The sequence below is a fragment of the Phalangium opilio genome, unplaced genomic scaffold (genome assembly GCF_054372755.1).
Source record: "Phalangium opilio isolate 3A_F unplaced genomic scaffold, DU_Popi_V2 ptg000362l_1, whole genome shotgun sequence".
Taxonomy (NCBI): domain Eukaryota; kingdom Metazoa; phylum Arthropoda; class Arachnida; order Opiliones; family Phalangiidae; genus Phalangium; species Phalangium opilio.
The window spans coordinates 713,060-739,631 of NW_028324231.1; the positions used below are offsets into that span (position 1 = coordinate 713,060).

At 35.7% G+C, this 26,572-nt stretch overlaps 5 protein-coding genes and 1 long non-coding RNA gene across 18 annotated transcripts; 3 read left to right on the top strand and 3 right to left on the bottom strand.

Moving 5' to 3' along the window:
- Positions 1–2,958: 2,958 nt before the first annotated feature.
- Positions 2,959–5,892, bottom strand: LOC149597340 (tetratricopeptide repeat protein 5-like). Of its 5 annotated transcripts, none has more exons than XM_089861073.1 (5): positions 4,142–4,282; positions 3,917–3,970; positions 3,470–3,831; positions 3,203–3,347; positions 2,959–3,122 (listed from the first exon to the last, which is right to left on the bottom strand). In XM_089861073.1, the coding sequence occupies exons 1-5, from the start codon at positions 4,142–4,144 to the stop codon at positions 3,006–3,008; spliced, it is 681 nt and encodes a 226-aa protein (XP_089717199.1). In that variant the 5' UTR covers positions 4,145–4,282; the 3' UTR covers positions 2,959–3,005. The 5 variants fall into 5 exon arrangements, 4 of the variants coding, with proteins under 4 accessions (XP_089717199.1, XP_089717201.1, XP_089717202.1 ...); XR_016379269.1 differs by lacking the exons at positions 2,959–3,122; positions 3,203–3,347 and adding exons at positions 5,005–5,355; positions 5,446–5,881 and having other exon boundaries at positions 3,747–3,831; positions 4,142–4,287; XM_089861075.1 differs by lacking the exon at positions 3,917–3,970 and having other exon boundaries at positions 4,142–4,261.
- Positions 5,893–7,572: 1,680 nt separating this feature from the next.
- On the top strand, positions 7,573–12,065 carry LOC149597341 (uncharacterized). 4 transcript variants are annotated; one of them, XM_089861071.1, is made up of 13 exons: positions 7,574–8,139; positions 8,216–8,335; positions 8,394–8,625; positions 8,686–8,897; positions 8,961–9,153; positions 9,220–9,738; positions 9,801–9,977; positions 10,065–10,725; positions 10,803–10,997; positions 11,066–11,308; positions 11,376–11,540; positions 11,605–11,683; positions 11,758–12,065. In XM_089861071.1, the coding sequence occupies exons 1-13, from the start codon at positions 8,086–8,088 to the stop codon at positions 11,869–11,871; spliced, it is 2,964 nt and encodes a 987-aa protein (XP_089717197.1). In that variant the 5' UTR covers positions 7,574–8,085; the 3' UTR covers positions 11,872–12,065. The 4 variants fall into 4 exon arrangements, with proteins under 4 accessions (XP_089717196.1, XP_089717197.1, XP_089717195.1 ...); XM_089861070.1 differs by having other exon boundaries at positions 7,573–8,139; positions 9,223–9,738; positions 9,801–10,725; XM_089861069.1 differs by having other exon boundaries at positions 9,801–10,725.
- A 1,468-nt stretch (positions 12,066–13,533) lies between these two features.
- On the top strand, positions 13,534–15,669 carry LOC149597342 (uncharacterized). Its single transcript, XM_089861057.1, has 3 exons — positions 13,534–13,983; positions 14,070–14,590; positions 14,653–15,669. Exons 1-3 carry the CDS (start codon positions 13,681–13,683, stop codon positions 15,467–15,469), a joined length of 1,641 nt encoding a protein of 546 aa, XP_089717183.1. The 5' UTR covers positions 13,534–13,680; the 3' UTR covers positions 15,470–15,669.
- On the bottom strand, positions 15,460–17,883 carry LOC149597343 (uncharacterized). 2 transcript variants are annotated; one of them, XM_089861054.1, is made up of 7 exons: positions 17,466–17,883; positions 17,166–17,389; positions 16,960–17,090; positions 16,442–16,896; positions 16,133–16,376; positions 15,827–16,074; positions 15,601–15,740 (listed from the first exon to the last, which is right to left on the bottom strand). In XM_089861054.1, the coding sequence occupies exons 1-7, from the start codon at positions 17,881–17,883 to the stop codon at positions 15,730–15,732; spliced, it is 1,731 nt and encodes a 576-aa protein (XP_089717180.1). In that variant the 3' UTR covers positions 15,601–15,729. The 2 variants fall into 2 exon arrangements, with proteins under 2 accessions (XP_089717179.1, XP_089717180.1); XM_089861053.1 differs by having other exon boundaries at positions 15,460–16,074.
- Positions 17,884–17,995: 112 nt separating this feature from the next.
- Positions 17,996–20,420, top strand: LOC149597344 (uncharacterized). 2 transcript variants are annotated; one of them, XM_089861056.1, is made up of 4 exons: positions 18,107–18,246; positions 18,348–18,465; positions 18,540–18,686; positions 18,750–20,420. In XM_089861056.1, exons 2-4 carry the CDS (start codon positions 18,402–18,404, stop codon positions 20,132–20,134), a joined length of 1,596 nt encoding a protein of 531 aa, XP_089717182.1. In that variant the 5' UTR covers positions 18,107–18,246; positions 18,348–18,401; the 3' UTR covers positions 20,135–20,420. The 2 variants fall into 2 exon arrangements, with proteins under 2 accessions (XP_089717181.1, XP_089717182.1); XM_089861055.1 differs by having other exon boundaries at positions 17,996–18,246; positions 18,348–18,686.
- Positions 20,421–23,572: 3,152 nt separating this feature from the next.
- LOC149597345 (uncharacterized) lies at positions 23,573–26,523 on the bottom strand. Of its 4 annotated transcripts, XR_016379255.1 has the most exons (5): positions 26,258–26,522; positions 25,941–26,122; positions 25,694–25,878; positions 24,089–25,615; positions 23,573–24,026 (listed from the first exon to the last, which is right to left on the bottom strand). It is a non-coding gene; the product is annotated as an uncharacterized LOC149597345 (long non-coding RNA). The 4 variants fall into 4 exon arrangements; XR_016379253.1 differs by having other exon boundaries at positions 24,089–25,878; positions 26,258–26,523; XR_016379256.1 differs by having other exon boundaries at positions 24,089–25,878; positions 26,073–26,122.
- Positions 26,524–26,572: the final 49 nt, after the last annotated feature.

Here is a 26,572-nt window from a genome sequence, read left to right on the forward strand (position 1 = left end):
AAGCCTCAAGGTTATACGTTTTAGGTATTAGTATAGGAGTGCTACTTGTCAAAAATGTCTAAGGACAATAATCTATCTGGTTTGGTTTCCGAGATACTAGTTCATTTAGTTCAACACACATTTTGTCCATTCTTTCTGCTACAACTTGTTTTTGATAAGTTCTTTCTTTGCATTCCGGATAGGAAAAAATAATTTTAAGCGTGAGATTTAAGTTTCATTTCCTAAAAAACCCCTTTCCTTTCTCATCCTTTAAAAACAAGAAGTAGCATTCAAGACTTCAAGTATTATTACTTTAAGTAAACAAGGGACTGCAGGAATACACGTTAGAGACAATGACACCAAACACATTAGAGGGATAGCTGACAATAATAAAATCCAGACTGTGATAGAGCGACATTGTTTGTGGAACGGGTGGGAACAAAGAGAAATATACCAAGAGGAGCAAAAAGTCTAGCCTTCCACAGGGCTTTTGAAAAGCCCGGCCACGGTTTTGGAGTAACTAGATCCGGTTTTTGTTTAGTGGCTAAGCCGCGACGCCTTTTATTGGTTAAATTATGTCGGCTGCTTATTTTTGGTGGTGGCAAAGGGTTGATCTCTGGTTTGACCCTTGACGTACAAAAGGTAATTTTTAAGTAGACGACACGGTCGCGTGAACAACCGGAACTTGTTTCTCAAAATCAGTCCCGGTCCCTATTTACAAAGTTACCACTCCTCTTGGTATATTCTCTTTGGTGGGAAGTAGCAGTGCGCACAAATCGAAAGGAGAGTCAAAGATAGAAGGGGAAGGCAAACCATAACGGCCGGCCACCATGGCTCTCCCGCGCACCTACCTCGGCGCACAGCCGAGGAGTAAGACGTCACGTGATCCGTTGACAAGGAAATTCAAAAAAGGGTAAACCCGAAAATACGGTTAGAGGCTCACACTAGACTAGAGAGATCAGCATTCAGCGTTGTTACCGTAGCTTTGTAATAACGTAAACAAACTTCTCTGATTTTTTTCTCTCGGCATGTGCGCCACGCTCTTAGAGAGCGACTGGTACTGGTAACATTTTTGAAAGGGGGGGCTGACGGAGAATTTGGTTAAATTACGTTATTTGTTAATTGGCAAATTTTTTAGTTCCTTTATACTAAGATTAGATCTAACCAAAAAGAGTCGGCCGAAAAAAATCGGCCGATTACCTTAGAAAAATCGGCCGATTCGATTATTCGGCCAAGTGGCCGATTCTGGCCGAAGCCGATTCTTGGCCGATGCATCGTTGCATCCCTACTACCGATAGGCCATTTCAACCAAAAGGCATTAAGAAAAAACAATCGGATTAATATGACGCAACTAAACGCAAAAAAAGGCCAATTTTGGTCGCGCTGATATTTTCTAGTAAATCAGTCTATCCATGCTTAAATAACGCAGATTGGGGTAATTTTGAAAATTTAAAATTAAACATACTTAAACTTAAAATTAATCAATGAAAGCTGGAAAGCACAAATACTAAATATGAGGCTTTCGTTTAAAACCGTTTTCAAATCAAACAAACGTATAGTTATATCACGACGGCTACAACAAGATGGTTATCTGTAAAATATTTTCCCATGTTATTTCTATGGGAAAATTTCGAGGTTTTCGTCAAAATCTATGATTATTTTTATGGAAATGAAAACCACCCTTAGCAACTTTATTTTTTATAAGAAAAACTAATGGATGGATCTTTTTGAAATTTTAACCACATATTTAGGGCCCGAATTGTAGTTCTGTGGAATTTTTTCAAAGCAGTTAATACGATACAAAAAAAGTTATAAGCAATCAAAAAACCATCCTTATACATTAAAGTCGGTATGAAGTCTTATCTAAGAGAGCTATCGCTCTCCTAGAATTATAAAGGAGCCAAAAAAAATATATATATATATAAATACATGTATCGCCTATAGAGTGCTGTCAGAAGCGCCGGTGTGACGTCACCCATGCTGTTTTCCCATAAAGAAAAAAGGGTAACTGTCATGGCCGCCCATTGCTAAAGGCAGACTCGTGACGTTTTTTTTTTTTTTGTTCCAGGTTTATTTATTTATTTAAGGGCTAGGGCTTAGTAGCCTTACAGCTCCAAAACACGCTTAAAAAGATAATTGATAATAGGACTTCTTTTTTTTTTTTTAAATTTCATATTTACAAAATATCACAAGGATTGACAAGATTTATCACTGGTTTGCTTATAATAGGAATTTCTAACACTGAAATTTTAAGAATAATTTTACAAGTTTAAATGAATACGTAGTTTTCTCTTAAAAATATTAATAGAACGAACAGACACTAGGATCAGAACCTTGGATCTGACGTCACAACTGACAGCACTCTATAAATCCAACTTTTCTGTACTGCCAAGCCCAAGCGTGCCTTAGCGCTGAACTTTCCCGCCAAAATCTCCTCCCCCCCCTTATATGTCAAAGTCTTTCCCGGCGATTTTGAAAAACCAAGGCTTAGGTAGACGATTACCCAAAATCTTAATAAAAAAATTACTAACCATCGGATTATCCTGACAATTGTTGTTTTTTGATAATCTTGATTGTAGTTTTCTTTTCGCGAGCAAAAATCCACAGGTTAAGCATTTTTTTTTTTTTTAATTTTCATAAATTTTTTTAACAACTGTCAGAACGCGTCTCCCGAGAAAAAAATCCCAACTGAAGGGGAATAATCCCAGTGATTTGATTGGTTGGCCGCCAAATTAATAAAAAATTATTTTTCTGATTTTTAAAATTCTATAATTTTTTGGCATAATTTTAATAGTTTTTCTCTTTTTATAACACAAAAGTAAATAGTACTTCAAAAAAATCTCTAATTTAGGGTCTAATTATAATTTTTTTTTGAAAAGTTGCAACTTTCTCTAAGCCTTGCCCCCTCCCCCCCCCCGCCCAATCTACCGAAACTTAATGGAATTTATTAAAAATCATAAAAATAAATACACGCAAGCTAGTGGTGGAGAATTAATGTACAAAATTTATTAAGCATATTCTAAGAATCAATCACTTTTACAAGAAACAGAAACAGTGGTTGGAGCGAGTAATTCACTAATTAATCTTCCGTTAACAGCAAGTGTAACAGGAGACGAGAGACGAATATTAGTAAATTCCAGCTTCTAAAATGGGAAAATTATGAATTTAACACTTAATACACATAATAAAATACCTAATAAAGACCCTAGATTATGCAATTCACCTTATCATCACACGAAACTGACACATTTTGTACAAATGGGTCAGGAATTGCTACAGAATCTGCAATAACAACCCCTTTCCCATCAGCTTGGTTATATACAGATACTGACACGCAAGTTTCCTCCTCGTCAATCATGCAAAAGGTACTGCAAAAGAATAAGCGAAAAAAATAAGATTGGTTGAAAACATTTTATTGCATTTTTTTGCGAAACATCCATAAAATTCAAAGGTTATCGCAACAATAAATAGAAAAGTAACAAAGACTAACAATGGAACTGGGTTTGGTATGTGACAGACAACTTTCCCAAGGATTATCACACCAGGGTTGCCACCTTCTTTAAGCTGAGATATGTTTTTCTTTTCTCTCACTTTGACATCAGTGTTAGCAGCGGTACTAGAGCTAGATTTAGTTCCATATGGTCCAATATGATGGGGCTTGATGCTTTTAATCATACTACGAAGCTGTCTGGCTTTCAGACAACCTTTCTGCTTTGTCATGGTACTAATTTGTTCCAAGTAACGCAGTAGTTCTTTCGATTTATCATCTGGTTCTGACCAAAGTGGGTCATAAGCCGTAGCTCTTTTATAAGCATCTAATGCCTCTTGATATGATCCTTCGTATCTTAATGCCTTTTAAATGATAAAATATAACAACTTTCATTGGAAAAAAACATTAAAATTAAATTTTACTCGAGATAAAGGCATTTTTACTTACGGTAGCTTGATTTAAATGTAAATCAGGATGAGTTCTGGCTATTTTATCTTCTAACTAATAGTAAAATTAGAAATAGACAAGTAAAAATAATTAAAATGTGGTGTTTATTTCATATTATGAACGGTTAACTTAATTATAGTATAGGCTTGCATGCTTTGTTTTAATATTTTGGAATTTTGATTAGCTAAAAAAAATAAATTGAGATTGGCATTCCTGATGCAGTACCATGAAAGTCCATCACTCATGTCCAGTTGCAAAGCTTCTTTTGCAATTTCTAAACTTTGGTGAATATTTTTTAATTTCTCTTCAGGTGTCTTTCCGAGTTGCCTCAGAATCATTGATAAAGATTGGAGGGAAACTTTGTTTCTTTCCTAAAATTTTAAAGTTGAATAAATTATGTTTGCAATAAAAAATCAAAGAAAAACAAATTCAAGGTTGCCATGGAATTTTCAGAACCAAATTCCCTGACTTTTCCAGGTTTTCCCTGACCTATTTAGGCCAAAAGTGTAAATGTTTATAGCAGTTTTAAGTGCTTATAATTAAATAAACTCTCTACATTAAGTTTTCCAATGTATTTATTTGTTGCACCCATAGATATGTTAGTTTTACTATATCTATGGTTGCACCAAAATGAATAAGAAACATTTTAATTATAAATAACAGTCTAAGAGATGTTTTTAAAGGCATTTACTTTATAAAAACAATTCTAGACAGCATTTTTAAGGATTACTCCAGAGTTTTCTGTGTTAAGAGAGGGTACAGAGAAACTTATTACTCTTTCAATAAAGACTTATCCCCAGAAATTTTACCCACCAAAATCAAATTCCCTGACTTTGCTGAATTTTTAAAATTCCCTGATCTTTTGGGCCCATTTTTAAATTCCCTGACTTTTCCAGGTTTTCCCTGACCCGTGGCAACCATGAAATTGGTTTTTTCCTTAGACTAAGAATGATCAAAACTTTTGTTTCTTTCTTAAAATTTTTAATGTTAGAAAAAATATGTTTGTAATAATAAATCTTTCTTAGACTAAGATTAATTAATTATATTATTGGGTGAAGCATCGAATTATTTAAATTGTAAGGATTTACTTGTTTCAATGCTCCCTCAAAGCAGTTTTTAGCAGTTAATAACTCTCCCTTTTTCCAATAACACATGCCAAGTTCATTCCAAGCTTGCCATGATTTAGGATTGCGTTTGACAGCCTTAGAAAGGCAATCTTCAGCGCGTTGATCATGATCGGGTAGAATGTTTATGGCACGTCCTTTTTGTAGAAGAAACAGGGTCTCTTCATTCTTTGCATCAGCCGGAATGGATTTCAAACTCAATGTTTCTAATTGTTCTAACACATCCTTTAACTTTGTTTCAACGTCTTTAGCTTTGTCAAGGGTATGGGATTCAAAATAATGGTCTCTAAAGTTGTACAATTCATCTACTAGTTCCTACATAATTAATTTCAAAGTTGTAAACCCATATTTGGGCACTTTTTCAAAAACACATGCCACACCTTGGTATTAAGCCTTGGTTCTTACCTTTGATTCTGTCATTTCTGCTCACTTTTCTATGCAAACGTATTAGTTATTAAGTTCGACCGAACTACAGAGTTTATATGAATATAAATTTGTCATAAGATCTTTTTAGTTAACTCAATTAATTACTTTAAATTATACTTTTAACATTTTGACAAGCCCAAACAATGTAAATGACAGATATGAAAAAGCAGACGAAAGTTACAATTTGATAGCGCCACCTAGGGGCCACCAGTCCACCACCCACACAGACTTAGAAATAAGGATAATTTTTAAACTAGTCCTTGGGACCAGTGACCCCCCTAGTGTCCTAAATAATAAACTGGTCTCCGGAGTGGTCCCAGCCTTTGTTCTCCTATAGATATGCAATTAATAAACTGGTCCCCACTTTTTGAATTAAAAAACTAGTCCAAGCAATTAATAAACTGGTTTTGGACCAGTGGACGTGTGCTATTTCTAAGTCTGCCCACAAATGAGATATATACAGGGCAGTGTGGGAAATAAGGATTTTTTAAAAACTGGGCCTGTGGCCAGTAGAGCCTAGGGGTACGTTCAGTAACGAAAATCTCAAGGAAATCGCTGTTTTCTTGATGTGTGGTTGATGGGCTCGAGACGTCACAGTGACGTAAAAGGCTGTTGAACGGAAAAGTGACATTTTGAAGTTAGCGCTGTTTTAGAAATAGGAGTTGGGGAAACGTCTTGCTGGCCCTCAAAACGTTACGAAGCACAAATGGCTCCTTTTAATTATAAACGAGCTCGCAAATAATGAAATTGTTTAAGAAAATTATGCCTATTTGAATGGTAGAAGTAGTTTTGTAAAGAAAACTAAATTACTAATACAATTACTGTAGGAATAACGTTGTTGGAATTTAATTTTTAAATCCCGCGCCAACTTTTCGTCTGCCAAGTGTTCAACAGTCAAGCGCTACGTCACGCCATCAAAAAAACCATATCGATTAGATGGTTTTATTGATGGGCAAGCGCTGAGCATCATGACGTCAAAACCGGAAACGCAAAAAAGCGTACAGTAGGAAAAATCACACATCGCTTAGTAAGCGCTGCCATCAAAGAGGGTTACTGAACGTACCCTAGGTATTTTAATTAAAAAACTGGCCACGGTGCCACCTACCACTTTTAGCCTAAAAAATCAGGCTTTCGTAATTTAGGGCCAAATTATCTATTCTGGACAATATTTGCTAGGGCGTAGGCTTAGTAGGTTAGTTTTTATAGTTATGGGTATTTAAAAATATTGGAGTCTTAAATTAAGAACTATAAGTCTTTATTGAGTAATGCTAAATTTAAAAAATTCGGCCCGTAGGGAGGGAGTTGACACTCCATTGCTATCTTCCCATAGACTCTAATACAATCAAAGGCAGCAGGCTGCCTTTCCCTAGAGACCAGACCCAAACAAGACTCTAAGTCACGTGACTTGACGAGGAGGATTGATACAATTTACACCAGGAGTCAAGGCTAGTTGGTGCTTCACTTTGTACGCCAAGTAGCCTGGCCTCCTGGTATAAATGGTATCCATCCTCCTAATCAGAAAACTATGCAGTTGAACACTGAATTACAATCATTATCCTACTTAAATTTCAAAATTGGTGTGAATAAACCTAAGTAGCAAAGGCTTAAAGGTTTTAAGAAATTGCAGCGTGATCGAGTGGGCTGTGCGTTAATGAAATGGTCGGTTTTCATTCGCTCTTGTGAGATGACGTAGAAAATGACGTCGAGGGCAACATTTTCTCTATAAGCTCCTCCTCTTTTATAAAATCATCTTGAGTGCTGTCAGAAGCGCCGGTGTGACGTCACCCATGCTGTTTTCCCATAAAGAAAAAACGGTAACTGTCATGGCCGCCCATTGCTAAAGGCAGACTCGTGACGTTTAACCTTGGATCTGACGTCACAACTGACAGCACTCTATTGGGCGCTTTTCTGGAAAAACAAAATTTTTGTTTGGGCGGTAATTTGGGCTGATTTCCGCTTGGGTTGGGCGAGATCTACAAAACTGATCTGGCAACTCTGAATGCTATTAGCAGCAAAGATAATATAGGGGAGGAGTGGAAAATGGGGCAAAACTTGTCTCGCTTTTCCTACCGCGCATCTTCAATGCGCAGTACCGAGGCATTTCCGTTTGAGGCATTAAATGGTATCGTAGGTGGCGCGACTGAGCCGGAAACTCCCTCGTACCGCTAGTATAATTTAGGCGAGACATAACTATTTACGCTTGTGGAGCGGGGGAGGTTCCACTCCTCCCCTATACTCTCTTTGTTAGCAGCATTTCCCCAGTAGGCCTAGGAGTAGCAGACGGGTGTAACGTGTTCAAATTTATGACCTACTTTCACTTCGTTTTATCATTGGTCCAAACATATCACGTGATTATTGGACCGTGGTTTCTTTTATGAAGCTAGTAGCTAGTAAGAGTAGTTGGTCTTTCGGGTTTCGAGGTATCAACTTAGTATCAACGTTTTCAGTGGTAGTCCGGGCTCGTGTCTAGTCTAGTCAGCACCTTTTTTCTGTGACCGCCTGTTTTTGAAAATCTAATTATACCGGACTTTTAATTTTAATTATATTTTGTGAAGTATGCTTTTATATTAGTGTAATTGAATAAATTTAGTTTAAAAATTTAGTTTATTTGTTTAAGAAATGGCTCAAAATATCGGCGTAATTTTAACAAAGAAGAAAACCCAGGATTCCGAGGTATGATTACTAAGCCTTGGGTAGACCCTCATGCTTTCATTGATCAGTTGTTATGTTGTTATTGTATATAATTTAGATCGATGAAATTAACTGTGGTAATAAAGAAAATAATCAGGTTACAGTCGCGAAGGCAAAGACAGGTTTAAGTACAAACTTAGAAGCATTACGGCACCATCAAAAAGCCAAACTAGATGAGGTTAGTATAGGATTATGTGAAGTATTATTAGGATGTGGGCTTACTTTATAGTTTGCAGATTCAGAGGCAGCAGGAGAAGATATTGGCTTTAACATCTAATAGAACCATAGCTGAGCAACGTGGCAAACACGCTGAGCAAGTACTTAGGCAGAAGCAACATACTGAAGCGTTTGATTCCCAAAAATTATTGAATGCAAGAATGGCTGCTTTAAAAGTTGAACGAGAGAGAGCAGGTTTTATAGCTTCATTACCACCATTTTCTAAAGAATCTGCCCCACTTCCGTTAGATAGTAAGATCAAATGCATTTTGGGTAATATCTGAGAAGGAAATTAATTGTTTCTTTACGTAGAATTTCAACCATCTTTGAAACCTGAAAAGAGGCGGTATTTTGAAAGTATTAGGGAACCAATATCTCAACAATCAGATGCCAGAGTCGAAGCTTTAAAAGCCCAGAGTTTAGAAACAATATCCAAAGAAACCAGGAGGAAAAGGGTTGAAGCAATTGATGATAAAAATTGGGAAAGGTTCAATCAAGCTCTTGAAAAGGAACAGATTCTAAATGTTAGGGATATAATTAGTTTAATTGTTAATTTTGGTTAATCTAATGAGTTAATCCTAATTTAGTGTCAAAATGAAGTTGTTGAAGATTTAGATAATGCTTGTAGAGCTGATAGACAAAAACAACAACAAAAACTAATTCAAGAATCATTGCCCCCCCAAGTTAAAAAAAATCAGAAAACATTAGAAATAAATAATTTAGAAGATAAGAATAGTGAGGAGTCTTCTGAAAAAGCTGTTAAAGAACTAGGGGTTAATTGTAAGCCCAATTAAAATTATTAATTTCTAAAACATGAAATTTAACATTCTAAATTTTAAATCATAGTAGGCCTTGGCATTAGTGACGCTGACAGTTTTGTAACCCGAAGAAAACAAAAGAAGGGAAGGTTTAATGAAACTACTCTGGACTTTCAAAACTTTGAAAGATATGGAAATGACTGGATGGGAGCACCGCATCACAGTGATGCTGACAGTTTTGTCACCCTAAGAAAACAAAAGAAGGGAAGGTTTAATGAAACTACTCTGGACTTTCAAAACTTTGAAAGATATGGAAATGACTGGATGGGAGCACCGCATCACAGTGATGCTGACAGTTTTGTCACCCTAAGAAAACCAAAGAAGGGAAGGTTTAATGAAACTACTCTGGACTTTCAAAACTTTGAAAGATATGGAAATGACTGGATGGGAGCACCGCATCACAGTGGTCATTTTCATAGTGGGCTTTATCTAAATGATGATACAACTATTCAAAATGGAATGAACGTCACCTTACAACCTGCCATACCTCCTCCAGATCAGCATCAGCAGGATGAAACTCTTAAGATCACTCCAACAAGAATAGATTGTGTGTTAAATGATTATTTCCCGCGTTATAACTAATTAAATTTATAATTATTATTAATTTAGGTAATACTAAACATACAGCGACAATAGGAACTCAATCGCCTGAAAAGCTTATGCCAGAATCGTCTTTAAGCTCTTCCTCAAGCTCATTTGCGTCTCTACCACATGAATTTAACACTACCAATAATCCCTTAACTCATTCAATGTTGCAAAAATACGAACGGCATTTAATTCTTCAAGGCAAGACAAAGAGATCCTTTCCATCCCCAAAATATGCTCCAAATAGAAAAAATAATCCTCAAAGCTCATCACCCTCTACAAATCCAGAATCAATTTCATCTTCTACTACTATTGGTTCTTCAAATATCTCTCAATCAACGTCTAATCCCCCGGAAATAATAATGTCTCCCGGAACTTCAACAAAGGCCTTAGTTACTCCAAATGTTCAAATATCTCCTACAACAGTTGGTACTTCGAGTATTGCTTCTTCAACACCAAAAACTACTGTTGAAACCCAAGAAAAAACGAATGAAACTAAGGCAAAAACGCGACAAAATAAGGAGGAACAAATTTCAAGCGCAACTACATCTACAACTTCATCTTCTTCTACAATTGGGTCGAGCGTATTATCCACTCAAATCAAGAAAGTTTTGGAAAAATATATCGGGGATGATCCAAGAACGACTTTTAAATTTGAACCTAAACGACCTGAAAGGTTCTTCAAAGAAATTAAAGTTTCTGACCCTAAAACTTACTTGGAGGAATTTAGAGGAAGGAAGATGAAGAAAGCAGTTCATCATAGAATTTTCCCTGAAATGAAAGATGAAGAGAAACAGCTTGAAACCAATAAGGAAGTGACTGATGACAAAGTTGATGGAGAATTAACAATTCAAACTAAGAAGCAAAATTATTATTCGGAAGAACCAACCAATGAAAATGTCAGTACTGAATCTAGTCAATCAAGCAAAAGTTCAAGTTCAATTAAGAGGTTGTTGTAATTATAATTGTTTTTTCTTTTCTTTTAGTTTCAACTAATGCTAATTAGTTTTAATTTTTTTTTGGCAGTTTTACTGATTCCAAAACGAAAACCCTCCCTCAATCTTTAACCTCTGATTTCAAAATTCCAACTTATATTCAACATAAGTTTTTGACTGGAAAGTTAAAAAGTGGCGAATTTGATGTACCAATTGAAACCATAGATGATTTAAGGGAAATTTTGGCCATATTGCCATCTGGACATAATTTAGAGGATTGCATAAGGTAAAATTAAAACTTAACGCTTAACTTATAAAAGCATTAATTAATTAATTTTAAAAAATCTATTGTAGGGTAAAACCACCTGTTAGTTATCCACATTGGGTTGATGAGGAAAATGAACCGCACGAACTTAGTACCATCCCTGAAGTGGACACGCCTCAAACTTCAATTAACTGTTCAAGGGAGCTGATATTTCCAAAAAAGGGTTATGAAAATCCGTCACGTTCAGCAGCCTCAGGACCCTTTTTGATTGCATCCAAATCAGGTGGATTCTTCAAACATCTTTCTTTAGAAGATTCCAAATCAGCAGGAAGGTAAATATTAATTTTCCTTGGGGGTTTTTTTTTAATTAACTTTCAATTAATAATTTAATTTTCATAGATCTACACCTGAACCATTAATTTCAAACGCAAATTCTACTAAATCAACATGTACCGCGTCAAATGAAGTTCAAACAAGATGGGGAGATTTATTGAAACAAAATTATAAGCCCAAGTCAGGCATGGCTTCAAATACCGCGTCTAGATTATCAAATATCAGTCCTAAGTTTGTATTAATTTATAATTAATATGGATTAATTTAACTCTGTTAAATTTAATTTTTCTTTTAGTTTGGATGAATTTGATTTACAAAGAGCTAAATGTCAGTCAACTCCTGTTAAAGAACAAGATGTTGCAAGGAACAGTTGGGTAAGTTGGGTTTTTTTTTTTGTTTCAGCAACTTAACAATGAAATTAGTAAATTACTGTTGCATTTCCAATTAGGATGAAGATTTAATGGCGGTTAATTTAACCCTAATTGGTCCCGAAATCACAGTTTCAAGTCTCAATCAGACTGCCATGTCTGAATCTCTGTCTTTTCTTAAAGAAACGCCATGATTTTAATTTATTATCTTTTATTAATTCATTCATTTGTTAGTTTAGTTTTTTAATTGTCTAGTTTTTGTACAAAATTCATTCATTTGTTAGTTAAGTTTTTTTAATTGTCTGTAGTTTTTGTACAAAATTTAGTAATTTTCTTTAAATAATTCTACATGATGTCTTTACAATAAATTCAATTGTCCAAAGTAAAATATTGATTTTTATTAAGAGATGATGGACCTAAATAGTGTTCCTGGCTATTTAAGTCCAAAACTTGGGCTTAAATAGAAACTGCCTTTTATTCTAGAGGGCCGGTAGGCCCTTCTAGATAAGATCCCAAACCCTCCCGTAATGTTAAATGAAAATTCACAGATTTTCGCCGATTTTCCCATAGGAATAACATGGGGTTTTTGGTGCTCCTGCACATCGAATCATTTAAAAACTAAAGCGAAGTTACGTTTCGGATTACTTTCAAATTAACAAGTAACTATTCAAGGTGTGCCTTTTTCAAGTTTCATCAAAACTAATTAATCTAAGTATGTTAATTTAATTAAAAATGTAAGTACCTCAAAAGACTATTTTACAGCAGACGACGCTAATTGTTCATTACTCTACAGTAGACGACGCTAATTTGCCATTTCACCGCCTTGAAACTGTAACTAGATATTTTTCAATAAATATTACACTATATTTATTAAAAATTTCTGTGGCGGGTCTTATTTTCGTTTAATTATGTGTCTCGGTTGAAATTCTATACTTAAGATACCTTTTTAATTTATATTTTAGATGTTAGTTTCAACCAAGGCTTAAGTTGCCTTACTTAGGTCATGGATTTATAATAGAAGCTTACGCTTCATGGATATTTCACTGTAGCCTTCAGTAAGGCATTTTGATTTTAAACACATTTATGCCATAAAAACTCGCGCGGGTGGGGACTGGGGGGGGGGCTGATGAAACTTTTCTCTTTCGCGCGTCTTTCTAAAAATAATTTCGCGCGCGCTATTAAAAATTAGAACTCGATCACGTGAAAAACTTCAACCCCCCTCTGAATTTGCCTCAAATTCTACGTGCCAGGCTGGTACTATTTCAGACGAGGAATAAATGTTGTGCGCGTTTTAAGGTGAGTGAAATATCAAGGAAGCGTAAGCTTCTATTATAAATCCATGCTTTGGCAGACTATTGAGTGAGTCTATGCAATGGGTGATTGTAAAACCTTGAAGGATAGATGGATCAGTGTTGGAAATAAGGATTTTTTAAAAACTGGACCTGTGGCCTAGGTATTTTAATTAAAATAACTGGCGACGGTGCCACTCACTGTAAACGTACAAGGGCAGTGAACGCAATGTCATGGATAATTGCAATCGTAAAGTGGACTGTAAAAGATACGGCTTTGATAGTTTAAAAATCGTGGCAGGAGGTTGGTTTTGAAGTTGACTATAAAGCTCGGGTTCTAAAACGAATATTTACCATAGCATATTTACCATAGCATATTTACCATAGCATATTTACCATAGCATATACCATAGCATATACCATAGAGTAGTATCGATTCCCACTGCTGAAACGTCATCTATGATATTTTTGGGAAAGATTCAGTTCAGTTCAGTTTCCAACTATAACGAAACCTAGTATTTTGAATGATTTCAAGGAGGAAGTAGTAAGCCGCCATACACCATTTGCGCTAAAAATCGGGGAGGAAAGGGGGGGAAATATGCGCATGCGCCAAACCGTGTTTGTATCATTCTCCGTTTTCGGCGCGCATTTTTGCTAGTATTTTCTATGGAGAGCTAGGATGCGTTTAAGTACTTCATTTTAAACTTAGTTAAAATGGTTTGCTGTAGTTTTGTTGGTTGTAGGAGCAAATTCGGTACCCGAAATATTAAATTCCATCGCATCCCTATAAAGAGAACTCGTCTTTGGGCAAGAATAATTAATCGAAAAGATTGGAAACCGTTGCCAAGTTCGCGGGTGTGTAGTCGTCATTTTGTGTCTGGTTATCCAGGCTGGGAGCCAAGTGATCCGGATTGGATTCCATCACTCAATATACCTTCAAATAGGATAATATCTAATGCAAAACTTAATGAAGCTAAGCGTAGGGCGATCCGGTGTCTGGAAAGAAGTAAAAAAAGGGTAAGTTTCGAAAATTTCGTTAAAATGTTTAATCACCTAAGCCTTGGTCATGTTCAGAAATAATATAAGGGGTTTCATTTTTCTAGGAAGAAAACTATAACTGTTTTAGAGAGAAACTAGTACATCAACAGAATCTGAACCTCTCCCTGCAGTTTCACGATTATTGTAGCAAAGATATAAGCTTGGAAGAAACAATCCATGTAACTGATAACTCAATAGAATTTGTGAGACAGGACACGATAGAAGATATGGATTCTGGCATGAACATACAGGATGAAATAGTGTCGCCATTCTCCGTCACAAGTCTCGAAGAAACATTGGAGATCTCTAGTACAGCAACTTTACAGATGGACATTCACGATACAGAGGACATTCAAACAGATTCAGCTTCGGTGTCGCATCAACAAAGAGTTTATTATTCTAGAGGATCTCAGACCGATTACATTGATCTTGAAATTGAAAACAGAACTCTACGGGAAGAAAATAAGGAACTAATGCGGAAATTACAGAAGAAGGCTTGGGGAGTTGATAAAATTAGAGACAATGACGAAATGACGAAATTTTACACTGGGTTACCAAGTTTCAACATTTTCATGTGGCTTTTTACGTAAGTTGTTAAAATTAAGACGTTGAAAAGAGCTTATAAATCAATTTCCTTATTTTTCAAAGGTTTCTAAAGCCAAAAGCTGAAAGAATGACGTATTGGGGTGCGAAGGAAAAAACCAAAACTTCTAGTAAGAGGACTCGTAAACTTGCCCTGCAGGATGAGTTTCTCGCAGTTATGATGAGACTTAAAGTCGGACTATTTCACCAAGACATTGCTGATCGGTTTGAAATCTCCAGCACAACGTATTCTCGAATATTTTGTACATGGATAAAGCTAATGAAGTTGGAACTAAAAGAACTATTTCCCTTCCCTACAAGAGCTTTGGTCGACAAATATATGCCGCAATGTTTTTTAAAATATCCACAAACCCGAATTATAATAGATTGCACAGAAATATTCATAGAACGCCCAAAATCATTAGAAACTCAAAACATGACCTTCTCTAATTATAAAAGTCACAATACATTTAAATTTTTAGTTGGTATAACCCCTGGCGGTGTGGTATCATTCGTATCTGATGGTTGGGGTGGCCGAGTATCGGATAAAGTAATAACGAGAGATTCTGGTCTCATATTATTGTTGGATGAAGGTGATAATGTTATGGCAGACAAAGGATTTTTAATTGAAGATTTGCTTAAAGAAAAGAAATGTGGTTTAAATTTGCCACCATTCCTTAAAGATCGGCCACAATTTACAGAAAAAGAAATTATCGAAACCAGGAGAATAGCTGAACTCAGAATCCATGTAGAAAGGGCTATAGCTAGAACTAAAAAATTTCATATTTTTGATGGTAATATGCCAATTACTTTAGCTAAATTAAGCAGTGATATATTTGCTGTATGTTGTTATTTGACAAACATTTATGAACCTTTAGTTTAATTTTTTTTTAAATGACTTTTATTTCAGGAACTTTCATTTTAGTAATTTTTAGGACCTTGAGTTACATGTTTACAACCTATCAATCTAATTCATTTATCAGAAAAGGTGTTATGTATTTTGTAAAAAACCGTAATATTTTTGGTAAAAGCTCATTCTCCCAAAACGGTTGGTCAAATAAAATTCTTTCTTTGAAAATACCATCCTCTGATGACTCGTTATAAACAACAAAATCAGCCCATTTTAATTTCTTCACTGCCATTTCACCTTGGACCTGCGCGTAATAAGGAGATTTTCTACTTAATGTAATTTTTCCATTTTTCTTTTGAAGGCAGAATGAGGGAAAGGAATCCACTATACTAGAAATTTTCATTTTTGTTATATCTGTTCCCTTTATAGAGCAGGGACATTTTATCTCCAATATTCCCTTTGTATCTTCAGTTGCGTCTGTGATTATGCCATCACCACTTGCCCCAATGAATGCGTATTCTGACATGAGTGACAAACCACTCTTTTCCACAGTAACGTTGAATTTTTTTTCATAAGCTTCTCTCGCGATGGGTTCCAATTTTTGCCCGCGTACCATTGCAGGAGGTAATCTGGCATAACTAAATGAAAATAAAAACTAATTATTTTCATTTCCAGCTATTATTGTGAAATATTTACCTATCTAGTTTTGAAGGATTTAAAATTGTATCTACAAGAGAAGAGGGAAACGTTTTTTCTCGGCAACTCAATATTCGTCCAAATAGAGAACTGGTTATTCTTCCTCGTCTTAGTTCTTTCCAAAGATTGCTCGTTGATTGTTCTTTAGTTTTATTTTCAATGAACTCGACTATTTCTTGAGTAACCACTTGATGGCTAACAAAATCATTACGCAAATCTTCTTCCATATCACGGTATATCATAGCTTAAATAAAAGATGATTCATTTTGATTTGAGAACTTAAGTTTCAACGGTTCAATATTATCTTACCTGGCGTATAAATTAACTGTTGTAGATCGTGATGGATTTCTAATTCTTCGTCTAGTTGAACTGTAGTTTCTAATTCTAAGTTCATGTTTGAAGGAGTTTCTTCTATGGAGCTTTCTAAATCCCAAAAGTGCAATGCTCCTGTTTTCGGATGAATTTTCGAAAGGTCTAAAATAGCTTGTTTTAAACGCTCTGGATCACTAACTCTATCCTCTGGGTGCCTTGGGTCAAACTTAGAATAAATGATAGTATCTGTTTGTTGCTTTTTTTCCACATATAATCGGGGCCTGTTGAAACTTATTTCTGTTAATGGTTTGCAGACCATTTTCCTAGTTTTCGGAGCATTCCAAGCACAAGGTCGTGAAGTGCATGACACCTTAAATTCGTCGCCTTTCAACTTCGTATAATTTTCCACATATAAGAGCAAGGCTCCAACATGACTGCATGCCCCAGATTTTCTATAAAGGTTAATATTGTTATTAAGGTAAGAGGGTTAAGTACTTTTTAGTCAATTAACGTACCCGATTGTGCATTCACAAGCTCCTCCACAAATATTTCGATCCAAGCTGTCTAGTACCACAACAACTCGGTAGCTCTCGGCCTTCATAGATGGATAACATCTGGACTTTATATATAAGAATTGGCTATAAACCTTTTACAATAAAAAAGAAAGATATTAATAGCATGAATTAAATTACTGGGCCACACAATAAATTAATAAACTCACAAGACTAGTTTCTAGCCCTCCAACAATATCTTGGGCTTCAAGATGCGCGACTGCTTTCTCAAAACCTTTGAAATGCTTATTTGAGGTATTGTCTATCACAGACTTTCTTTGAATGAGATAATCGTAAACTTCTACGCTTGTAATCATTGGAATTGTAGATGGAGTAGGATCCTTATTCCAATTTGATATAGAGTCAGGTTGCGGAGCGTCTTGACCACAAATTTCTAGTCATTAAAAATAATAACATAATCAGAAACTATAAAACATGCCCATTTTTCAAAACTAGAACATTTAACAAACCTTGAAAATATGAATGCACCCCTGTGCCTAAGCAGAGTTCTGGTTTCTTCTTTTTTTCTGGCTTTGATATGGGTGTCGAAGCTTTTCTTTTACATAAGCATTCTGCATCATTGCACTTGGAACATAATTCTTGAAAATAATTGAAAGTACTATCCATTTTTTGCAAAATTGCTCCATCACTATCTGTATCTGGAACTTGTACTGGAAGTTCTAAACTATATGACCGAGGCTTATCTACAACACCGTGTGCCAGAGGCTGAGCTCTGAGAGCGTTTTCACCATTTTCGCTTATTTTTTTCTTTAATTCGTTGATGTATTCCGCCTTTTTCCATTTGCTTTTGAATTTTATTCCCAAATTCGTGCATAAAACTCTTAACTTCTTTATGTTTAACTTCACCAAATCCTTTTCAACATCCATGACTTTTTAACGCAAACGTGGTTTAACGCTATGGCACATGGAGCAAGAAAGGGAGCGCATGATACAAATACACGACTGCGCATGCGCCAAAAATAAACGCAAGAGGAGTATTGTAATCGCAAATTATGGCTAGAAAGCATAAGAAGTGTTGTGTGAAAGATTGTACCGGTGAAAAACGTGACAAGAATTTGCCTGAGGTTCGCGAAATTAGGTTTTTTTGCATTCCCGGAATAATACGAAACCAGGGAATCAAAACAGAAGAGCTATCTGCCCGTAGACGTAAGCTGTGGATACAAAACCTAAGGCTTAGCGAAAGTGATGCATTGGCCAAGTTAAGTGTCTGTTCAAAGCATTTTTACTCAGGTGAGTGGTTCAACTACCTGTTAATTAATATTTCGTTCGTCTAGAAGAGCCCCTTTGCGTACCAAATAAGGTGCAGTAAATAATTAAAATATATTTCTTAGGCGAACCAGCCAAACTATACGACCGAACGAATCCTGATTGGTTACCATGTTTCGATGACACTAAAAACAAAAACCCATCCAAAGCAGAGCGTTACAAAAGGAGAATTAGACGAGCAAGGTTTCAATACTCCAGTATAGCTTTAAATGATAATTTTAAATCAAACAATCTCCCAGCGGCAACATCAACACCAGCTCGGAAGAAATTACGCTGCGATAGCTTTGAGCATAACATATCGACTATTGCCAAAATCAATGATGATAATAACCTATTTTCAAGTACATTTGGGGCCAGTTTTTCACTTGATGAACATAGAAATGATATTTCTATGATTGAAACTGGTATGTCATACTTTAATAAGCAAACTACTACCGAGATGTTCTAATTATTTTGTGGACCAACAGAATCCAGTGGGGTAGATGTTTTGAGCCAATCTGATTCCAGTGTAACTGACGTTTGGCGGAAAATGCAATCCAACAGAAGAGACTTTGGAGTCCAAACGGAATTCAACGGAAGAGACTTTGGAGTCCAAACGGAATTCAACGGAATTGACTTTGGTGGACAAACGGAATCCAACGGAATCGACTTTGGTGGTCAAACGGAGCCAAATGGAATAGACTTTAGTGGTCAAACTGAAACTAAATTAACAGATTCTTGCATGCAAACTACACCACACGTTGCTGAATCATATACGCAAACTATTTTAAGAGTTTGCCCTAAATTTGAAGCAGAATCCTTAGAAATTAAGTTGAAGGAATGTTGGGAAATGATCAATGCTTTAACTTCCCAATTGAAAGAGGTTAATGAAACTGTGACGCGTTGTGATGAAGAAATAGCCAAGTTAACATCTGATGTAACCAAGAGAGATGTGGAGATAGAAAAGTTAAGATTCAATCCCTCTTACTTTAATGATTCTAAGGATAAAGTTTTATTTTACACAGGCGTAGAATGCTTCGAATATCTCACAGATATTTTAGAGGAAATTGAACCTTATATGTTTAGAAATTCTAAGTTAAGTTCATTCCAACAGTTGATTTTAACATTAATGAAACTTAGACTAGCTTCAACTAACAAAGAACTAGCTTATAAATTTTGGATATCTGAAACCGCAGTAGGGCGAATTTTTCACAATTGCCTAAATGCTCTACATAATCGCCTATATAAATTCGTTAGATGGCCGGAAAGAGACGAATTACAGGCAACAATGCCCATGTGCTTCCGTGAAAAATTCGGCAAAAAATGCGCTGTAATCATTGATTGTTTTGAAGTATTTACTGATAAACCATCTAGTGTTAAATGTCGTGCCGAAACCTGGTCCAGTTATAAACACCAGAATACTATTAAGTTCTTAATTGGAATAACTCCACAAGGGTCTATCAGTTTCATTTCTAAAGGGTGGGGTGGTCGTGTCAGCGACAAATATTTAACTGAGCATTCAGGTTTATTAGAAAAACTAGTGCCAGGCGACTTGATTCTTGCTGATCGAGGATTTGACATAGACGACTATGTTGGCTTTTATTGTGCTAGTATCAAGTACCCAACCTTTGTAAATGGAAAGAAACAGTTAGATCCTTGTGATATAGAAGCTACTCGTAAATTAGCTAACGTAAGAATTCATGTTGAGAGAGTAATAGGGCTACTTCGTCAAAAATACAAAATACTACATTCTAAACTGCCGGTTGAATTTCTAAAGCGAGCCCCTGGTGAATCTGTAGCCACGATAGATAAAATAGCAGTAGTTTGTTGTGCACTAACTAATTTGGCACCGTCAGTTGTTTCTATTGAATAACGGTCGGACCATTTCGAACTGTTATATTTTGTGCAGTCAGCATAAATGAAGCGTTTCTCTCTCGCTACTACTTTTCAGTCGCGAGAAAGGATTCATTTACGTTGACTGTACGTAGTGGTTGCGAAATAATCAACAAAAGTTTAAAAGTTAACGAATTTTAAATTTAATTTCAGTAAAAGGTTAATACTGTAATGCTTACGCGATTACTTGTGTTTTAAAGGAACAAATGTTTACATTCTTTCTATCACAACTATCAAGTTAATGAAATTTTTATCACAAATTGAAATCTGAGATCAATTCTTATTCGCATATTTACAGTTATTAGGAACAAAGTTTTACATTTTTTATTGCCTCTTTTTTGTTACTCTTTTTTTCAGCTCTTTGGAAATCAGTAGGGAAGCAGTAGGGAATCAATAGGGAATCAGTAGGAAACCAGAAGGGAAGCAGTAGGGAATCAAGAGCGAAAAACCAGTAGGAAATCTGTAGGAAATCAGTAAGAAATCCTTTTTAATTGAGGTTATTTAGCTTTAACTCAAAATCATTAACTTTCACTACCTCTAACTGATTAAATCTATTAAACCATTTACAATTATAAAAAAACGTCTTGGTTTGGACTAAGGCCGAAAAAACAAACGATATGTGAGGTTTATCAATTGACTGAAGTTCAGATATTGAAATTTTTTTCTAGTTATTTCTATCCACTCAATCCTTAATCAATATTTAATTCAATCAACTGATTTTACTGTTAATCGATCTAGTACCTCTAAATTAATTGAAAAAATTACATATCTACGCTTTTTCAAGAACAATTACATTTTCCGAAAACATTTTATCATGGAATTAATTATTTTGAAGGGATTTCATGTCGATGATAACTAACTTGTAAGCACCTTGACCAACATTGTTTTAATTGTTGCTGGCTTGACAAATTTTCAAGTTTGCACCAAAAGAAGTTTAAATCTGTTTTAAGTTGTTGATAAGACTGTCGTTTACAGTGAATGTCGTCCACTTAAGACAAAGCAACAAAGTTTATCCTGCGTGGTTAAGGGTAAAGATCACATAAACAGAAATACTTCTCAGAACCAATGACTTGTTGTATTCATTTCCCGCGGAGATAATATGGTTAAACACATCATTCATTACTAGTTATGCCAAAAAGGTCACATTTAACTCCGACACCCCCTCCCTTCCTCTATTTTCCCAATATATTGCATTTTATAATCACCAGTGGTTCCAGTGTATGGGTCATCTGAGCCGTCGCAACACACTCGGCCAATATTACCATATAGATCGAAACCTTTTCACATTAGTAAACGGTACATGACACTCCGGACTTTACCGCCAACCTTGTTAACCTAACACTATAAAACATTCGTGTACATGAATGGTTATGGTTATGGCTTGACACTCGCTAGCGCCCGAACGACCGATCACTCAGTGTAATTGGTGTACATTTGTAAGTGAGTAGACCATTTTGAAAATTACATACAGAGAAACTAAAACACAGGTGTGATCCCGCCATTGGGGTGTTCTCTCTTTCATTTTCTCGCTCGTTTAGAAGCACCGCTATAGGCAGTGCTAGTTGACTAGCCTCCTGCCCGTAGTGAACTTTGGCATCGTCTGGCGATGACCCTTGGTGCGAGGGAGAATACACCCCAATGGTGGCCTCGCCCCTGTGTTTTCCGAAATGATCTTTACGCTTGCTAAAATGATTACGCGTAATACGTAACCGCTGTAAAGTAGGGGGTGACGTTTCAAATGAAGACTGAGTTATGACCAAGAAATTCCAGTGCAACTTTACCTTCATAGAGGCGACAATAGAAATGTAGCATTGCGATATACGAAATTAAATGTATATATTTGCGCAACACCCTGGTTTGGCACCTATGAAATATTTACATTTTCCATTCGAGTTATGCCAAAGTTCGCTTGCTCTTTTTAGACATCCAGTAGAACATTTCAAATATTCAATACTGATCCCTCAACACGTACTTCCTTCAAAATAATTAATTCCATTATAAAATGTTTTCGGAAAATGTAATTGTTCTTGAAAAAGCGTAGATATGTAATTTTTTCAATTAATTTAGAGGGACTAGATCGATTAAGAGTAAAATCAGTAGTTGATTGAATTAAATATTGATTAAGGATTGAGTGGATAAAAAGAACTAGAAAAAAATTTCAATATCTGAAACTTCAGTCAATTGATAAACCTCAAACATATCGTTTGTTTTTTCGGCCTTGGTCCAAACCAAGACGGTTTTTTATAATTTATTTTTAAGGTCCAGTAAGTGTAAATAAACGTTAATTAATGTTTTCATATCTTTGTCTATTTTAAAACCCAAATAATTGCCGATTTAAGTCGATTTATAACAATTTTAGAAAATTAATATCTGGCCCTTCAGGTGCTTTAACTCAACACTGGTATAAATGCAGTTTTTAGGTTGTGAAAGGCAAAATAGTTTGTTTTTCATCAAAATGCTAGGTCGGCAGTGGCGCCATTGCAATTCACTTAAAAGCCGATTATTACTTATTTCGCGTAAAACTAATTAAATATTGTTAATTATCGTTATGTATTAATACTAGGTATTTAACCCGTATTTAATTATTCGCTAACTCTTAAGTAAGTCGATATTACGCTGAAAACAAGTTAGCATTATTTTTAAAATGGCCCCGGGTCTTCTTAGCAGTTCTCACAGACATATGACCTTGGCAATGAAAGCAGTCTCGCCCCGCCCTGCGCGTGCGCCGTTCCACGGGCACCAACGGCCGTATTCTGCAGAAAAGTTAAGCTCCTCCTTCTGCCCTTGGCTCGCTGGTTGGACAATCAACCATTGCCCTTGGCCTTTTAATTGGCTACGTCTACCGATGACGTTCCATGCCTTGGCTCAGTGATTGGAGGTTCAACTGGCAAAAATAAGCCTTTGAATTCAGTTCAGTTTGAGTTTCAAGTTGAACCAAATTTCGGTGTAAGGTCAGTGTACAGTGTAAATTTGTCGCCAAAGGTCAGTGCTGCAACCTTTCACCCGAAACGTTTAAGCTATTAACGCCACCTATCATTTGAACTGAATAGTAATTTCGTGCCGTCTGCTCTTTTTTAATTTTAAATGACGTCAACGTATTTGAGACAGCCGCTTGTTAAGGTAACATCGTTAAATGTTGAGTAAGTTATATATTTTCACGTAAATAATGTGCTTGACATATTTACATATGAAAAATTAAAAACCAATTGTAATTGCTGAATTAAGTATTAAACGTCAAATCTTTCCCTGTTTCCATGTTGTTACTTTGATAACATCGAACCACAACTACCTAAGCCTAATGAAGGCATAAGGTGAAGGGCACACAGATTTTTGTGTCAGTAGTTATATTGGTAATGGTGAAACAGTAATTTTTTCATTCCTGTGTAATTTATCTTCAAATTTTGAAGTTGTAATTACATTTATATGTTCTAACATTGGTAAGATTTATTTGTAGTTATTGTATTGAATTATACATAGTAATGAAACATGTTTAAAAAACTGAAAAAGGCGCCACATTCCCTCTATGAGTTGAAGGTTGTACCCTTGTTGGTCATCAGTGACACGCCCAAGAGAGGACAAAGATGTGATAACATATCACAAAGCAGGTAAATGATGTCCAGCGCCAAGAGAGAACCCTTTCCCGAGGTGAGAATGAAAGGCATTCCTCAACAATATTCCACTTGTTATAGAAGAACGTGAAGCTCTGCGTATTGCAAATTTGGTACGTTCTCGTAATGTATTAACCATGTTATTAACATTATTTTTTGTTGCAAGTGGGTGCAAGCTTCTTGAATAGCCTTCCTCCAGTTTTTGCTGAAGATTCCTCAAAGAGCCTTCAGCTTTCCATGAACATGGTGCTCATCCACTTGCCACTGAAGAACACAGAAATGGTCATAAGAATGGTTTCTATTCAATGTAGGGTATAATAGTCCACCTTCTGAAAATTTCATTTGGACATTTTTTTGAGATAGAGGGTTGCTGCAAAGTCAGTTAACCATTAAGAGTTACTGCGGTGTCCTTTTAATTTTATTCTTCACTTCAACATTTCATTGTTATTTTTTCCATCATTCCTTGCTATTGTTTCAGCATGCATGGCCTTCCTTTATTGTTTCATTTATAAATGGGCTAAACGTTTTTAAAGCTTAGTCACTGCCTAGTAAGAAAAGCAAAGAAACGCTCATAGCTTCTGCTAATGCATGTTTGGATGGCCTTCTCATGTTTCCGTCTGTTTGGCAAATAATGACTGAAAATGAAAGGTCTAGGAATGAATACGAAAAGCTAAGGTTTGAAAATTAAAGGTTTAGACTGGAAACCGAGAGTATTCAAGCCAACATCATGACCGAAGTGAAAAATTGCAACCTGAAAATAATGACTAGTTTTGATTTTTGAAGACATGCTCAAGCGAAGCATGTTCTACTTTACTGTAGATAATTTTCTAAATGCCATGATAGGTTGTTTGAATAACGTCTCCCTGTATTTCGATTATTTTCAATGCTCAATTTGGCATGCACTTTCTTCATGACGGCATGAACTCTCTCTGATTATTGTATTCTCCTTTGTGATTTTATAGTACTCATTGTTGATATTCTATTAATTAATTTTCACCAAAGTTTCTTTAATATCCAATTTGACACGTACTTTTTCTCATTCTCTCATTATAAATAGTTATTTTTCGCGTTTAATCCATTTAATTTATTTGCCTGTATTTAATGATTTATTTCTCGCATACGTGTTAGTTTACTGTTAACTTATATTGTAATTTAGTAGACGCTTCATTTAATAAGCCAATTAAATTTATTGCATGGGTTATATGCATGCATTGAGTAATTTATTAGATAGGCATAGACTTCATAACATTTTTTAAATTATTTGGATTTTTGTTATCATTGACTGTTTATGTTATTAAAAGGGTTTGTGAGCCTGTGTGGATAGTGCTTGTCATCCTCATAGAGCTAAGTGGAGCCGGGGAGGGGTTTAAAAAAGAAGACAAAGTCTGTTACCGCCTTTAATGCTTTAAAACCGTTAATGGCATGTTTTCAATCTGTTCACATTAGAATTATGTTGATGATGTCTAGCCTTTACTCAAGATGACATTATTTATAACCAGCATGCCAGCACCCAATCAGTCCCGATACGCTCTCAAACCCAAAAATTTGGCAATTTATTTTCCACGTGTATTAAACTTTACATATTTCTGACTGTCAAGAGTTCATTGCTCTTTTCTGTTGCATGATTGCAATTTACATCCTCCGAAGTCTTCATGACCACATACCTATTTTAAATATAACTATTCTATTGTCAGAGCCAATAGTGGCTTAGACTGATGAAGACCCTCGGGTCGAAAGCTTTCCGCTTGTTATATTTATTAGAAAAATTTTACTTCTAATAAAGTATTAAATCATTACCATGAGTTTTTCTTCGCAAAATTAGTCTTTCTCTATTCTATTGTCATTCATTAGACCTATTTCAGATTTACCATATTCATATTAAGAGCAACAAAGGGGTGATTATACCAATTGCTGCATACTGAAATGCTTACTTTTCAAGTAACTGTTCATTGGGAAGGTGTAAATATGGTTACTGGTTATGTTTTATAAGTTATGTCGACTTGCAGTTGTAAAGCGCTAAGCGGATGATCCGCGACTTCCAGTGTTAGTTGTCAAATGGCTTGACACTCAGTGTCTGGATAAGCTTGTTCGTCAGCAGTTGGAAGATATACCTCGTCTGAGAGAGGAAAGGATAAATATTGATTAAAGGGTATGGGTGTATCTCGCTCATCAACACACCATTCCATGAGAATATGATAAGTGCGAAATTGTTAGTGCCACAAGAGCATGAACGAATCATAGAGTTGCTCTTGCCAAGTGCTCAAATAAGGCTTTAACCATTCACTTACCACGGGCGAACAGCCCTCTCACTTTTTTTACTGCAGTGACTTCTTTCCTGCGATCGACAGTTGCCACACAATCTGAACAATAAATAAATCATAATAGAAATAAATTAAATGGTGTGTTTTTATTTAAATCGGATTTTTAAGGGGGAAAATTAAAGAGTTTAGTTGAATACTTCATAAATTAATTAATCCTTCATAAATTACACTCACCACTTTACTCGACACGTTGATCAACGTCGGGAGGTTGATCAAAAGTGTTGAAATGTCGTCTGCTGTAAGTGCGTTCAGCACATAGCGTTACCGAAGCAACCATTAAAACCGGTGTTTAACCGGTAACTCATTTGTCGGTTTATGAAACAACATTTTGAATTTGGTGTATAAATTTGATAGTTTACATCTGAGTCTGCGCGGAATTTGCACCAATCACTGAGCCAAGGCATGGAACGTCATCGGTAGACGTAGCCAATTAAAAGGCCAAGGGCAATGGTTGATTGTCCAACCAGCGAGCCAAGGGCAGAAGGAGGA

Excerpts from the sequence above, each read along its gene's own strand:
- LOC149597340 (XM_089861073.1), bottom strand. Across the intron at positions 3,348-3,469 it reads ATACCAAACCCAGTTCCATT|TACCTTTTGCATGATTGACG; the intron begins GTTAGTCTTTGT and ends ATTCTTTTGCAG. Across the intron at positions 3,123-3,202 it reads CAGTTTCGTGTGATGATAAG|AAGCTGGAATTTACTAATAT; the intron begins GTGAATTGCATA and ends TTCCCATTTTAG.
- LOC149597341 (XM_089861069.1), top strand. The coding sequence starts at position 8,086 with ATGGCTCAAAATATCGGCGTAATTTTAACAAAGAAGAAAACCCAGGAT. Across the intron at positions 8,140-8,215 it reads AGAAAACCCAGGATTCCGAG|ATCGATGAAATTAACTGTGG; the intron begins GTATGATTACTA and ends TATATAATTTAG. Across the intron at positions 8,626-8,685 it reads TGCCCCACTTCCGTTAGATA|AATTTCAACCATCTTTGAAA; the intron begins GTAAGATCAAAT and ends TTCTTTACGTAG.
- LOC149597342 (XM_089861057.1), top strand. The coding sequence starts at position 13,681 with ATGGTTTGCTGTAGTTTTGTTGGTTGTAGGAGCAAATTCGGTACCCGA. Across the intron at positions 13,984-14,069 it reads TGGAAAGAAGTAAAAAAAGG|GAAGAAAACTATAACTGTTT; the intron begins GTAAGTTTCGAA and ends TCATTTTTCTAG. Across the intron at positions 14,591-14,652 it reads ATTTTCATGTGGCTTTTTAC|GTTTCTAAAGCCAAAAGCTG; the intron begins GTAAGTTGTTAA and ends TATTTTTCAAAG.
- LOC149597343 (XM_089861053.1), bottom strand. The coding sequence starts at position 17,883 with ATGGATGTTGAAAAGGATTTGGTGAAGTTAAACATAAAGAAGTTAAGA. Across the intron at positions 16,897-16,959 it reads GCTTGTGAATGCACAATCGG|AAAATCTGGGGCATGCAGTC; the intron begins GTACGTTAATTG and ends TAACCTTTATAG. Across the intron at positions 16,377-16,441 it reads ACAGTTAATTTATACGCCAG|CTATGATATACCGTGATATG; the intron begins GTAAGATAATAT and ends CTTTTATTTAAG.
- LOC149597344 (XM_089861055.1), top strand. The coding sequence starts at position 18,009 with ATGGCTAGAAAGCATAAGAAGTGTTGTGTGAAAGATTGTACCGGTGAA. Across the intron at positions 18,247-18,347 it reads TTCAAAGCATTTTTACTCAG|GCGAACCAGCCAAACTATAC; the intron begins GTGAGTGGTTCA and ends TATATTTCTTAG. Across the intron at positions 18,687-18,749 it reads TATTTCTATGATTGAAACTG|AATCCAGTGGGGTAGATGTT; the intron begins GTATGTCATACT and ends GTGGACCAACAG.